This window comes from Mchenga conophoros, linkage group LG1 (genome assembly GCF_057382185.1).
Source record: "Mchenga conophoros isolate Kocher_MC1m ecotype Shallow Benthic linkage group LG1, M_conophoros_male_GT1.1, whole genome shotgun sequence".
NCBI lineage: Eukaryota > Metazoa > Chordata > Actinopteri > Cichliformes > Cichlidae > Mchenga > Mchenga conophoros.
In genome coordinates, this window is record NC_140526.1 from 43,001,208 (window position 1) to 43,017,059 (window position 15,852).

At 41.3% G+C, this 15,852-nt stretch overlaps 1 protein-coding gene across 1 annotated transcript in view; it reads right to left on the reverse strand.

Moving 5' to 3' along the window:
* Positions 1 to 384: 384 nt before the first annotated feature.
* LOC146583929 (furin-1-like) overlaps positions 385 to 15,852 on the reverse strand; it is a 30,954-nt gene continuing 15,486 nt past the window's right edge. Inside the window, 10 exon segments of the mRNA XM_085268578.1 lie at positions 385 to 2,009; positions 2,012 to 2,538; positions 3,467 to 3,589; positions 4,879 to 5,003; positions 5,097 to 5,276; positions 9,698 to 9,815; positions 9,984 to 10,087; positions 11,090 to 11,190; positions 12,838 to 13,050; positions 14,332 to 14,504. Of these exon segments, the coding sequence (XP_085124704.1) occupies positions 1,932 to 2,009; positions 2,012 to 2,538; positions 3,467 to 3,589; positions 4,879 to 5,003; positions 5,097 to 5,276; positions 9,698 to 9,815; positions 9,984 to 10,087; positions 11,090 to 11,190; positions 12,838 to 13,050; positions 14,332 to 14,504 (1,742 nt within the window). The 3' untranslated portion in view covers positions 385 to 1,931.

Here is a 15,852-nt window from a genome sequence, read left to right on the forward strand (position 1 = left end):
AGTCATAATTTCAACATAACAAAAAAAAGATCACTGGAATCAAAATGGCTACACTGGATTAAATAATGAGATGCAAATTTCAGATGATGACCAGCCAGGGAGGGAAAGAAGAAGAAGAAGGAGGAGGAGGGGGACGAAGAAGAAGAAAAAAAAGCTTAAAGCAATTTTCCCTAAAGGAATGAATAAAATCTCTCAGAATAAATAGTTTGCTGCAGTATTATTCAGAATATAATTAATTGGCAAGTACACTAAAGACATCATCTGAAATTCAGATTAGATGCAGACTGGAGGGTAAGTGCAGAGATGCTGATGAGACGTGGAGTCTCGCTGCAGGATTTTTAAACAATATCTGAAATTTGAAGAAGAAAGCAGAGACTGGAAGGATGGAGGAAGGAAATCTTCACTTCAGAGGGCAGATAAACATTCCTGAACCTCATATGCAATAAACTAACACTCGCACTCTCCCACACGCAAAGCAACTTTCACTCGTTAAGATATGCGGTGTGTTTGTAGTGCTGATGTGATGAGAGGAGAGCCGGTATATTGTTACAGCTCTGTCAGAAATCAGTCACAAGTCAGTCAACACCTTCCAGCTGCTTTGAGAAGCTTTTGCGCTCAAGTCACACATTGTTTTGGGTTCTCCAAGCAGCCCTGCATCTTCTCCCACAGCCCCAGGATGTAAGCACTTCAGACACAGAAATTAAATATCCCTGGCAGGGATTATGCCTCAGGGTTGATTGAATAGCCTGCAAGTTTGTGTGTGTGTGTGTTGTTTTCTTATAATTTCCTTTTTCTTTTTTGTTTTGATACCCTTCCATGTAATGGTTGGGGGAGGTTACGAGCAAAGGAGAATTTATAGCTTCCAAAACAGGAATAAGTTCAGCTGGAATCCCAAAAGGCTGAAGGAGGCTTTGCTCGCTGAATGACTCACAGTTTGTTCTTTCAGAGCTGGGAGAAACCTTTTCACATAACAGGAACAATAACTGTACTGGCTTAAAAGTGACTGCATGAAATAAGAATTGTATCTTCAGTAGATACTGCAATTGTCCTGTCATAGAGAGAGAGACACTGCAGAGATGGCATATCCTGAAAGGTCTGCATTGTACGTCTGACTGCTGATGGATTATAAACCATTGAAGTCTGGATATTTTCTCATCAACTGCTACGCTTTAGATTTGTTTGATCTTGAAAATGCACTTTAAAAATGTAAATAACTGGAGAGCATTGTATTTGTCAACAGATTATAGACAGCGAGGTCATTAAATGACACTTCAGAGAGAATAAATATTTTCAAATTGGATTTCATGGTTCATAATACAATTTTTGGCCATCACGTTTTAGTTAAAGCACTAAATATGACAGGACCCGCTTAAGCTTCTCTGCACTGTTCACTGTTCATTAGATTTACACGCTCACATTCACACAATGATTTAGAGATGCACACGCATACATGCACAGACACACACATACACGCAATCTCATCTGGCTACTGCACTGAGACTAAACGACACAGTGGGAGGAGAAAAAAAAGAGGAAGAAAGCAAATAATAATCATTTGTTTACTGTAACAAAAAGGAGCTGGAGGGGAAAATGGACTCTGCACAGACAGACACTGTTAGTGATTGAGGGCAAAGGGAGGGAGAGAGCCAGTTTAATAGAAAAGCGCCCAAGTGTGAACAGAGCAAAGCTCAGGCCATCCCGAGCTCTGAGAGACAACAGCTTCCCATCAGGTCTCCCACAGCACAGCGGAGCGACCAGATCCCGAAACAGAACTCAGATGAGAATCCGATAGGACAGAAAAAGAAAATGAACTGGAGATTAAACCAGAAAAAGACTGTGAGAGGAGACAGTCACCACAGCCCTGAATTATCAGACAAATGGTGGTGTGAGGATTTTAAAAGCAGGAGAGAGGGAGGGACGTGGAGGAGGCATTAAAGAGCACTTTGTGTTTTGATAAAGGCAGTCCTCTCATTTTGGACGTCAAACTCTTCGTTTTCCGAGTCTGTATTTACCCCTTCCTCCCCCACACTGTTGGGATGCCACGGTACGACACCACCCTATTTCCGCCGAGACTGAAGGTGCCCCCGAGACCACCGCCAGCCTCCAGAGAGGGCAACTTGATGAGCGCGCCGGAGTGCAGCTGCAGCATCAGGAAGATGCCAGCGAAAGTGGCGATGATGGCCATGCAGCTGAGCACAGCAATGGTTATGGGGAGCCGGGAGCCTGACTCTAGCTGCGATCTCTGGTTACTTGGCCCTACCATGAAGCTATCAGGGGACTCGCGCATGTACTGGTTAAGATGCAGGCAGGTGCCAGAGTTGGGGTCCAGGGAGCTGTGCGGGGGACAGGACAGACAGGACCGAGGGCTGAGGCTGCTGCAGGTCAGGCAGGGCTGTGGGCAGGGCAGGCAGGCTGGGACGGAAGCTGGTTCCATAAAGTTTCCCACTGTGTAGTTGAGAGGCTGGGAGCCCACCGAGAAGCCTGCTGGACATTCTTTCACACAGCCCTGCTGAAAGAGGTAGTAGCCTGCATTGCACTCTGTAACACATAGAGAAATAGAAATGAACCTCTGCACCTTTCAGCTCTTCATATGAGTCACACAACCAAAAAACAGAACCAGGATTCGTGCCCTGAGAGCACATTTAACAAGGCTGTGCCTGCCCTCTGTTTCAAGGCAATTTTTTTGTTTTGCTCTTACACTTTTACTAGAGCTGCTTTCACTTACTAAATCTTTACATGTCTATGCTGAGTGCAGCACGCTTAAACAAGACACATTTCCATAGGCACCAAGTTCAGATGCAGACCATCGCCTGTAGTGACAATTAACAGACAGCAGTGAGGGTAATAGAGCTGAAAACAGGAGACCCAACAGAAGGAGGAAATTTTCGCTTCCTGCTGCATCTTGTCAGCTTGTTCAAAAACAGAATTATAGTTTTGAGCCCTGAGACATAGCACACCCAGTGCCATATGACACATGGATATGACAACACATGATAATCGCATACATGATAACTACATTGCACTCACCCTGTTTATAAGCATGCAAGTACCACTGAAAGCCTGTAGGGGTCAGACTGGCACTGTTTCAGGAAACATGTACTTCAGACTGCCTTGGTGCTCAGTGGCATGTTTAGACCTTGCCTATAGCACTAGTTGGACTCGGTAGAACACAGTAGAAGGATTACGTTTATTTTAAATGAGATTATTAAAAAGAGACGTGGAGTAAACGTAAGTCTGAGCAGAAACCAGCTCTTATATTAAATTTTATGCAAATAATAAGGCTACACAATGGAGTTGTGCATAGACAAGTTTGCATAGAAATACAGACAAAAGGCAAATGGATGCAGCCGAGATCATATGTCATGAACGGGCTAGTTCAAGTGTAACACCTTAACATAAAACTACACTTCTCCTCTACTGTGGCTGAAAGGACCCGTGAGGAGCAAAGCAGAGACAACAGTCTTACCAATGCATATCTGCCTCAGATCCAACGTCTTGCAGCTGTCATTGCCAGGCTGAGACTTTTCAGAGGAGCTGGAAGTTGTTGAGCTGGTGCCATACAGCACCAGGATGAACTGGGTCAGAGTGCCTGGGCGGAGAGACAGATGAAAAACTAAAATTAACTGTGGGGGGGTGAAAAAAGTAGGCCTGTCAAGCCTAGCAAGGCTCCAGCACTCCCTTGGGTGGTTTTTGTAAATGTATCCTCATCTCCTATTAGACTCTTGGATTTTCTGCATAAAGTGACAGAAAATTGCTCCTTGATATGGGCTGCAAATTTAAAGACAGCATGATTTCACTCTGTGCCTAACAAGTTATAAAGAGCACATCTCTCAAAAATCATTGAAGTGTGGGGCCTCATGAGAGGTTCCACTTTAGTAAATCACTCCTTACTGAGGAGGGAGGCGTGAGACTTGAATCTAGATCTTTTTTTCTTAAGTACTTTGGCTGAATATGGTGCTGTGGGTGGACCTGCTTTGTGTGATGATCCACGGCCAACCATAAACACTGAAGAATTTGTCATCCTTCCTGCAATAAGGAAAAAAGTCTGCACAGCCATACAGTCAACTAGTATAAAAATAGCAACAACACTTTGGACACAGAAGCCACTTGATCTCTAATCTCTTGGCACTGACCCTTCAACCCTTGAGCTGGACTGTAGGCCCAACAGATTAAAAGGTTACATTAAATAACACTCAAGTAATGTCATTCAGGGTCATTCTGGTGACCTAGTGGTGACCTCGCTTAGGTTTAAGACTGTTGAAAACATTCAATGTGGACTCTGAGGATCTTCGATCAGCATTTTCCAGATAAAGAGGGAAGATAAACTGATACTAAATTAGATAAAGCCTGGAAGCGATCAATCATTGCACAATGATCAGTCGCAACATTTAAACCAGGAGAAGCAATTATCGTAATACAATATAATGTTCTGCTGGATGTTACTTTGGCACATATCACACACCCATGATTGCTGCATACCAAGTTTACCCAACCTTTAGAGCACCATCCCCAACAGCATGTGAGGGGGAGGATGACAATGTGCCCTACTGATAAAATTTAAAAGCCCAGGAAGAGCTTGGAAAATGTCAAAGAGCACAAGGTGTTGACCTAGCTTCCAACAATCTTGGACCTCAGTTTTAATTAAGCAATTTTAAAATTTAGAAGGAATAAAATCAGTTCATGATGGGACTAAACTGCAACCTACAGGACCGTCACTGTGAAGCCAGACACAACAGGAAGGCCCCAGAAGTGCCCTGTCCATGCCCCGATGAGTCTGAGCAGTTGGATGGCACAAGGAGAGCTATTATTTACCAGGTGGTTGTAACGATGTGGGTAACTGGTGTATATTATCTTTATGTAATAACAAAACTGCTTTACCATAGTCACTGGCACCTGCCACATTCTCAATTTCAAGCATCCACGCCCCAGTAGGGTCCTCATCCCAAGAGTGGGTGGTCATGAAAGCCCAGTCATTAAACCCCTCTGATGAGTAGTCATGAGGCCTGCAGGAAAACAAGCGGGAGCGTAAGGAAGTATTTTGTGATTACCAGCACGCACTGTAGATCACCATGTTTGTGTAGTTGTGCATTTTTTACCTGGGGTGGAGCAGTGTGGAGCGTGTGCCAGCAGGACTAATGAGGTGGATTGCCAGGTTTCCCCTCCGGTTGTAGGACAGAGTGAGCCGGGCCTGGACGTGCTCTAATGAGGTCACATGACTGTCTGTCCCCATGCAGCCGTCCACACTCTTGTTAATATATAAATGGCTGCCAATGTTCCTGTTAACCGACAGATTAAGTCAGTGATGGACATTACTCACGGATTGTGTGTCAGTGGAATTATTAGTGGCTTATTACTAAGTGTACCACATTTTGCTCTTGGACACTGAAAGCCAACAAAAGGTGATTCGTTTCAAGCCTTGAACAGGATTAGTGTCTCGACCTGTAGCACCCCTATCCTCTGTGGAAGTAAACACACCTCTTTTTTCCTCCCCCCCCCCCTCCAAAATCCGCTTAGGAGATTATACGCATCCACAACAGTTCAGAGGAGGAAGGTGCAGGTTTTTAGTGGCACAGAGGTGCCAAAATTATAGACAGGATGATCATTAAACTGCATCCAGACGGAGTCCCTACAGGTTTAGGATGAGTCACATTTTTCAGGATGCACTGAAAGGGCAGCATACAGTAAACACCTTTGACCTTTAAAGCAGCCTCACATGGGAAAAGTCATGTAAAAGGTTAATTTTCTGCACTATTCAGATGCCAATGAGTCATATAGTAACTGCCCATGATAATATTATAATGCAAATTGACAGCCACGCAGCATTTAAGTATGCTTGCAAAACGTATTTCATGGTTTCTCGAGGTGGGGACAGAAAATCTTAGAGAAATGGAAATTTATACCGAGAGCTGTTGAGGTTGATTTATCATTGGCAGTTGACTGCTGCAGCACAAGCGACTGTGATTTAGGGTCTGGAAGCAGCTAAATTTATGGCAGTACTGGAAACATAGAATCTGCTTTTACAAGCACACTCAGACAAAAATAAATTTAAAAAAAAAAAAAAAAAGAAGAAAAAGCTGCAAACCTAACCAGCAATCTGCCATTTAGTGTGAAAGCTCAAGTAAATGAGAAGCTACACCTTACTCTCCCTTTCCCTTTTTATCAAGAGCTAGTTAAATAAAAATCTGTTTTTTTTTCTTACTTCATATGTTGCCTGATTCCAATTTGTCATAATAACTGTTACATAAATCCTTACTTTTTTGCACGTTGGTTTTTCAACAATCACTTTCAGACAGGCTGGCAAAGGTCTGCCAATATTTTGCAGTCTAATTTATAATGCAAATGCAAATTAAATTCATCACAGTCAGTCAATTAATCTGACTCAATGTGCACCAATGAGCACAACTCATCCTAGAGCGCTCTCCTTAGAACAGGGAACTCAACTCATCTGGTCGTCAGCTGCTTGTATTCTGGGTATATTGCTATGAAAAGTACGGTTGGTTCTATTTTAAGCCTATAAGGTTATGGCTGGACTCTGAATGCAAGTAGTTAATATGAATTTCTGTCTATGCAGACAAAAGCAGATTTGCAATCTCACTAATTTATCACAGCAAATCACAAACAGACTGCATGCAAGTTCCAGTTCGTCTCCATTCAACTACTAACTGAAGACCGACACAATCTTATTGCAGTTTTATCATCGTTTTGATGCATCAAGATTGCTTTACAGATGGCAACTGACTAAGTGGTCAAAGACGTGATCTAAGCAACAATCCTAAAGGCATTGAGACTGCACATTTATTGCACATGGTTGCAATTATTTGGCCACGCCATGTTTTCAACCACTTATCCCAAGTCTGTCTGTAGCATTAAACCACCTTTGGAAACATTTTGTTTACAATTTAATTGGCTGTCTTTTTAAGTGCGTAAAGTGGGTTACGCAAAAAGTCCTAAAAGTCAACCAATCAACATGTGCATAATCAAAACTATCCCTCCAGCACAGACGTGTTCATTTCAATTCGTTGTGCATAAAGCTTTTGAACAAACACCACATGTGTAAGCCAAACTTGAAGCATTCCCATGCGTTTGGCAAAATCTAGGAAAAACAAAAAGGGATGTTTCCAAATCATAAATCACTTTTTAAAAACTATGCGAGAGCTTTTAACTGATGCCATACAGTTTTTATTTGCAAAAGATTTTGCAGACCTGGTAGTAATTTGCATCAACTTTGGTGTGAAGGAAATGGGCACACATTGATCACATTCAGTCTTCTTACAGTACATTGACACACATTTGCAACAAAGCCTGCCTCATTCAGTCAGGCATGCAGGAGCTTTTCTGTCTGCTCGTGTCACTCAAAGCCTAATTCCCCATCTCACGGCTACAAAAGTAAATGGCCTAATGTTACTGTAATTATGGTTATAATATTCACTTTGGTCTTTAAATATAATATTGTGCAGTATTGTTGGACTTAATATAATCATAAAATCATCATAAAATGACAAATGTGTTCCAGCTTTTTTGTGCATGTAAAAAGCCTGCATAGTTACACAGCCCTCCCAAAGAGAAAACATTGCTTCTGAACCACTGGCTGGTTTTTCTTCAGGAATCTACATCAGTCAACTCTTTTAAGTAACTCCAACTCTAAAATATCTCAGTCGTGGTATCTATGGAGCTCAGGACAAGGCAGAGGAGTGTTATTTTGATAGAAAAGTCCTCAAAAATGTGTTTGAGCACTGCAGAGCTATAACTTTGCCTTGATGAACTATGCTGAAATGTTTAAATGGCCAATCAGAAATTGAACCGATTTGAAACAAGGACGAGGTGCGAGTTACTGTGTTTTCATGGTATCATATTCACCATGCTGGCTTTTTTTTTTTTTTTTTAAAGCCAGTGTTTCCCTGACAGTACACATGTGAACTAGTAACTCAGGTTATTCCTAAAAATGTTAAAACATTATGTTTTGTCTAATGCGGGAGTCTCTCCTTGAGCCAGGTCTACTTACAGTTCAAATTCATACAGCTAAACTCTTGTTTATACTTACTACCTATAATCCTAAAATAACAAACTCACAGGACAGGAGCTAATGGATATAACCACTCAGTGTAAAAGTATGCTAGCAGAACACAAAATAAAATTATGAGCCGGTAAATGAGCATAATATGGGCTCAGTAAGCTTGCGGTCATGACTCTGTCAGAGGTAACGAGTGAAAGTAACTGACAGTGAGAAAGATACTGAAACCCTGCCTGCTCACTTATTACAAGACAGTCTTGATAAATACGTCAGCTAAACACCTAAAATGTAAATTGAATAACCTGCCTTGACTGCTGTTCCCAGACGCTCAAACCATCTGCTCTGAGCGTCTCATAGCTCCAGTAAAAGAGAGGAACCTCAAAGCCAGCAAGGGAAGTGACAGGCAGCGCATAATGAAGAGGCGATGTCTGACTGGATTTAGACTGAGACACCAGCAGAAGGAGGAATAAAATGGCTAGGAAGAAATATATAGTTTCAACAGCGAGAGGTACACATGAATTGACAAACTATTATCTTTCTTTTAAGTGTTTTGTCTCAAGTTTGAGTCTCGCGCACACAAAATGACAGGCATTTCAACAGGCGCCCAAAGCCAACATGATGAAGACACGATGTGTCGCTGCGCCAAAGCTTGACAGCTCAGTCTCAAGTCACAAGCATCTCCAAAACCTTTGTTTTGTTATGAGTTACCAATTTAATGTTGATTTCTGTTTTCATTACTCTTAACTTGCCATTTCTGAAAAATGTAGGCTTCTTATCATAGTATTTAACGAATGTTTGAAGTCAAAGAACAAAGCGGCTAGAAATAAACAAGCTGTCTTTGATGGATATTTGGTGCATTCTCTTTTAATGCTGTTATTGCTCTACCCTTCTTTTTCTTTGCTTTTAACATTTACCTCTTCAAACTTTAGCTATTAAAATAGTGTTCATAATTGCATACATGATTACAAATAATTAGAATATTTAGTAATTAGTATAACTGGGGCTGGGGGTTTTTTGGTCCATAATATGGGTCAAGCTCCAAAAACACTGAAGCATCAATTTGCTCTAATCCAATGAGATAATTTCCTCCAGAGACACATATGACTTAGTTTAATAACTAGGCTGTGTGGGTTTTAGTCAAAGCAATTTAAACAAATAAGTTGTTTTTAGAAAATTGACAGCTGTAACGTGTGCAGACCACAGTGGCCATGGGAGACCAACACAGTGCGTCTCACGAAAACACATGCGAATAAACAAAACAACCAAATTAAGAAAACACAATTCAATCACAAACCACGGTGCTGAAGATACAACATAAGCAAATTCAAGAACGTGCTGCAAGTATCCCAGACTACATGATTCCAGGAGACGCGTGAACTGAGCTGGGACACACTGCAGTTTTTCATTGTTTTGTGACATGTGTCCGAGACTCAATATTAATTAAAACCTAAGCAAACTCACACAGGCTGCTTGTGCTCAGTGTATTCTATTTGTTTGTACTGTGAGAATCTCCTGAAATTGTGTTCTTAAATGCAAACATATCTATAATTTCTGTTGTGTTTATGTACACGTGTTTGTGTGTCTGTTGCAGTGTGTTGCCCCTCTTTGCGTCACCTTAACAGTTTCTTGTGATCAGGGTGCTGAGATAAACGAGCTGCGGTATTAATGAGCCTCCGGTGTACTAACCTTGGCTCGCTGACCATGGTGATGACGCATTTTCGTTGTGGTCCCACATTGGTCCACGTTTTTGCCATGGACACGATACCACCGGCATCAAGTAGACCATATCCGTACGAGTGGCTGACTGTAGAAAGCAAGAGGAAACATTAGCCGGCATCCTGGCTCTCCCAGCTGGTGTGCATTTCAACCTCTGTCCAGTTAAATCTGGTTTATGTGATGCACACTAATAATGAGCCTCGCAGGCATCTGCAAACTGCAGAGGGTTGATGAAAACTTTAAGGAGCTGCTGTACCTTTGCGCCCGACTCCATTGGTTCTCCAGTCATTGGTGAGCAGGTGGGCAGGTTGAGAAGTTCGTACAACCAGATGTTGCATGTCCCTCCAGGTCAGGTTTTTACTAGAACACGTGTACGTGCAAGCACACGCAGACACACACACACAGAAAGAGACAGACAGCACACAAACAGCAACACATATGGTAAGTTTGGCTTAAAATTCAAGTTGAGCCACTGAAACTACATCATCCTATAGTCTTAAGCTGCTGATGGACAGGTGATTGAATTCAGAATACAGCGATTTAGCAGTCACATTCTTCCTTGGCTTGCATAAAATCTTAAGTCGACACGTATTTCAAGTCCTCTTCTGCCCTTTGCGAGACATTTTCCAAAGCATCATTAATCTTTATGCAGGCAAGCAAGTTGGTATTTACCAAACGCAAAAAGGGCTTACATGAAGTCACAACTGGCCTCTCTGTTGTGATTAAATGCGTACAGGCTTTTTAGTCTTACTGTGGATTTGGAGAAAATGAGGCTTTTTAGATAATAACTTTGCTGACTCACTTTGTCATCAAATTCATTCCTAATTACAGTTTTTTTCCATCACCTCACTCTGTTTTGCCACAAGACTAATTACTCGTTTTCGGCGCTCTTCTGACGTCCGTGTTTGTCTCTCCATTAATGCTGCGTGACTAGATAAGAATGATTAGCGCTCACATCCAAATGGTGTTGTTTGTAAGTGCACAGTTGAAATCTGTGGCAGAGGGGTTAAAAAGTAATTCATAAAATGGGATAATCACGCAGAACTAATGTATAAACATTCAGCACCAGCAGTAAAAGCTTAATTTAATAGAAGAATTTAAAAAATAAAAGTCTAAAAAAATTGGCCTGGAAAAATTCGTGAGATAACAGTGGAGCATTTCTACCAACTACTCTGGCATTCTGAAAACTTCAATATCTGAGTTTGGAAAGAAACTGTTGCAATCTCTAACGAGCTTGTGCCATTTTCCCCCCTCCCCAAAAACAAAAGCCAGCAGATATTAAACGCTAGAATAAGGCCGTACAGCTGAAAAGAATAGCGGGGACTAGTCGGACTCAGAAAAATGATGGCGATAAGCACTTACTTGGCCTCAAGGGCAAGAGCGATGATCCCAGCAGCCAGCGGAGCAGAGGCAGAGGTGCCTGTGTGAGAGTCCGTGCATTTTGATTTGAGATCTGTAGTCACCTAAGCAAGATGAACACAGTGAATTTAAGTATCACAGCATTCCTCCTCCTTTTTCTCACGTTTCCATTTTGTTCTCATAAACTCGTATTTCACTTGGCGTTGCTAGAAGGAAAACAGCTAATGCAATTTTCTAACTGTGCTCCGTCCTCAGTGTCTATTTTCTTCATGTAATTCTACGTAGCTCATCACTTGACAATGAAGGTATTCAAATCTCAGCTGTATTTTATTTTTAAATTCACAAGATATTTCACTCTCTTGTAACCCGATAAATTGGAATTTGTTTCCCTCGAATGAGTAAAAACCTTTATCCTCCATCACTTCTTCACTTATTCTCTCTCCCTAGCAAGGATAAATCTTCTAATGGGTAGAGCAGAAAAATAAAACCAGAGAAACCATATAAGCTTATGTTTTGCTTCTTTTGAACAAGTCTTGTTTTTACTGGACTGCTCTAGCAGAGATCATTTCAATGACCCCCAGCACTCTGCTGTAGTTGTACTGGGCAGCTCCCAGGTGAGAATTTTCTGCAGCTACATGAATACAAAGAATTGTGGTGTATTTGTCCTCAGGAAAAAAAACCCATCTGCTGGAAGATAAAGGTTACAAAACACTGCCTGGTGATAAGACCCCAAGTCACCCATTGTATAATTCTGGAGGTAAAATCAATCAGTGCTACTGAATGAAGCTGATACAAAAGCAGCTTGGATCACAAACTGCTGACCAGCACAGAGCATACAGAAACTGATCTTTTAACAGACTGAGGGAATAATAAATGCACTGCAAGAATGACTTTAATGGTCATTATGCATTCAGGAGCCTTAGGTTCACATATAACTCACTTTAATTTGAAAGCGACAGATGGAATACATGTGATTTAAAGAAAAAGAAAAAAACACAAGTGAAGATATTCCTGTATAACCTCAGAGATCCAGAGCTCTCTTCCCACCTACTCCGGCTCTTTATTCCTGGCTTCATGAATGACAGCACTATTAAATGAGTGCATCACTGAAGCATTAAGGAACCAGCCACACGTCACGGAGATGTCATAATCTGCCCGTCCGGTTGGTCTGTCAGCTAGGGTGCATGCAAGAGAAAGAAACTGTGTGTGTGCACGTGTGAGAGACAAAGAGGGAAACAGCATTTGTGACTAGAGTGTTAAGCAGCAACAGATTGCCAGATGGAGTTTCAGCCAGTCACAATTCATAATCATTTTAATGGCCCAAAACTGAATGAATGGTGAAGAAGTGGAAACAAAAGCATTTGGTAAAGTAAATCCGTTGGGCATCTTTCTTTTGCCTTTAGACAACAATTCTGATGGCAAAAGAGCCAAACGGGACAGGCAAAAAAAAAAAAAGGAAACAAAAGCAGCAAAGAATGAAGAAGCTAGCTGTGATTCACACATGGAGGGTATAGAATGAGAATGCTGAAAAAGCTTAATGTACTGTGTTCAGAATTAATCGCAATGAGATTAAAATTTATCTCCAACCATTAAAATGATCAATTTATTAAGTTCTCCAGGCTTCCTGCTTCTCAGATTTTAAACTGTTCCAGATGTTTTAGGTGGTAGTGAGCTGTATTTTTGCAGTGTGTGTTAGTACTTTTTGTGCAACCTTTGCAGCAGACGGCAAAATCTGGAAAGAGCCAACTCACTATCTGCTTCTCGTTTAGATTTCCCGAGCTGTAGGTGGTGGCAAGGGTGGAAGAGCAAGCCTCGCTGTACCAGGGGACATTGCCGTTCTGTGTGGAGCTGCTGATGGACAGCGTGTAGATGCTGTTGGTGTAGCCGTCACAATTGCAGCTGTCCTTCTCCCGTCCTCCATTACCAGAAGCCCACACAAAGATGGAGCCTAAACCACCGCGTCCCTGGAGAACACACAACATAGATTTAAACAAACAGGAAAATAAAAGACAACCACATGTCCTTTCATCCATGTGTACCAAAGACTAACAGTATCCACAGAAGAACAAAATCTCATTCAATCTTTTAATAGGAAGCCCAATTATAGTGGGGCAAGTTCACTTCAGAGCTCGCTTCAAAAAGAGTCCCATTAAAACCCAACGTACAGGCCTGGGTGGTCACTCACTAAATTACAAAGAGCCAAATATCGCATGACAGCAATTCAATATGGAAAGGCAGTATACGACAACAGCTCATTGTAATAAATCATCCAACCTCTCAGCCTTTGAAGTGCAATAATTTTCATCTAAGAGCGGCTTTATTGTATTGAGTGGCACTGTCTCTCCCTCTCTGCATTGATCAATTCCAGCCATGCACCACCCACACCACCATCTGACAGTGCTGTCACTGTGGCAATTATCTTAGTAGTCAGTGTCAGTGGTTCCAATCAAGCTTTATGGCACATGCTTTGAATCCTACTGCTCCATAACAAGAGTCTGTGTTAGCGGGATGGATGTGTTTATTCATGGCGAGCAGATGTGAGAGGTCGGGGTGTGATCTGTATACTTACTAATCTGTTAACTTGTTCATTTCACATATCTGACACACACCCAGTGTGTCACATGCATTAAAACAAGTCAACAACAGGGCTGATGACATGACGGTATGCATGGTCGCTTAGTATTCACATCGCGTCGTTAGATGTTGGCAGAAAAGTTTCTGAAATTACTTTTCTACAAACCCTCTACGTGTATGTGCATATAGATAAGCATGTGTTTGGAAGCTTTTGATTATAAATGCTTGTCATTAAGCAATTTAAAGCTCTGCTAACTTAATGGAATTTAATTGGAATTCTTAAAAACAACCTTGGGAAGGTGGGAAATAAGCACTGAATTCACACTTAAAGAAAGCACAACCTGATTATCTAAAAAAGATGCAAAGATAAAAGACGAACTCAGAGTTTAATAAGTACCCTTCAACTAGACAAAAAGGGGAGGGTGGGGGGTGAGGCATAAACACACAAACAAACATTTGATTTCTGCCAGTGCTGCCGCTTTTCATTTTCTAGGAGTTTTCTTCCTGGGTGGCTTTCAGAGGACATTCCTTTCTATTCATAATTGTCAGGGTCAAAAAACGCTTTGTTCTTCCCGCTTGTGTCCTCTCATGCTTGAACAGTTCAATTACTGACTGCTGAAAGGAAGCGACACACAGGCAGTAAATAATTTCTGCATCACACAAACACACACCTCTGTAACTCCACGCATAAAAGCTTCTTTGGCGAGTTTGGCCGGTCCATCGACAGTTTTGCCGTCGTCCTCCGGACCCCAACTGGCGCTGTAGACGTCAATGTGCTGGGGATTCAGACTGAGAGACTGTGCCTCCACCATGTCAGTCACCTCACCGTCCAGCATTCGCACACCTGCATGTACGTTCACAAATGCAAATGTCAACTACGTCAAAGACGGCATGGCAAAACAGAAATGAATTTATTACTACTTTTACACCATAATTCTTACGATACTGTAAATCAAAGATGCTAATTCAGTTTCACTGTGTGTCACCTTGGAAAATGAGAATTGCTCCAGGAGCCAGAGAATTTACTGACATGCTTAGGTTAACTGAAAATGTGCGTGTCATTTAGCCTTTACAGATACAGAACCATCTGCATAAGGTACGAAGCTGCATCTGGAAGAGTGAATTTGTATAAAATGAAATGGCTGGTAATGGGCAGGTGCAAGGTTATCGATGATTACACCCTCATGCAATAAAGAGGATGTATGTTTTATCACAAGACGGCTGATCAATATTTCACCAACTCATCTAAACAAGGCATTTTGTAGAGGGTGTAACGCTTAAGCCATCATAAGATCACAACTACATCTGCGGAGTAGAAAAATTATCTCAAAGCTAAAGTGATTTAAAAAAAATAAAAAATAAAAAAAATTGAGAGATTTGGTCGCCCATAAGGAGATTTAGACAGACTTCTTTTCATTACAACCAAATACCAAAAACTAAAGCAGAATTGGGAATCTGTCTCACACACATGCGTTATAAATATTTTAGTAGATTTTTTTTAATGACTAGTTTTTAATTTTGTGTCTGTTAACTGTGATGTTTTTGGTGTTTTTATTTTTTGTTGTTGTTTTGAGTTTTTTTTTGTTTTGTTTTTTTTAACCTGTACAGTGTACAGCTTAGTTTGGTTCACCTTGAATCCAACGATAAGCACTCAAACTACCCTGCGGTCATGACAAGCAAGAAAAATATATGCAATAAAATGTGTATTTTACATACATATATACATACATATGAATGAATGCAATGCTAAATTAGTGTAGTTTTTCAATACAACTGAACAATGCAAAGTGCTGATGTTGACAGCAATCTTGCAGAAACCTGTTACTGTCGTCTGTAGCTCTTTGCCATAGTGTCGCAGCATGAAATGACAATGTACTCAGCAAGGTGTAGGCACAAAACACTACCGCTGTAGTGTCTAATTTGCATATTTACACATGAGTTTTCGATACAGCGTTCATGTGTATTTGTAAAGCTCCTGCAGTGGTGTGCTGCATGCTGCCGTTAGTTTTATGTCTACCTGCTGTGATTACGGAGCCCATCACGTAAATCAAACACCATCTCGATTGATTTTCCTTGGTGTTTGAGCTGGTTTGTGGGTGAACTACCTCCTGAAGTGTGAAGCAGACTCCTGTGACTAAAAACTCAGATAAAAAGACGAAAGGAAACAATTTTTCTTCTTCTGTGTCTACATG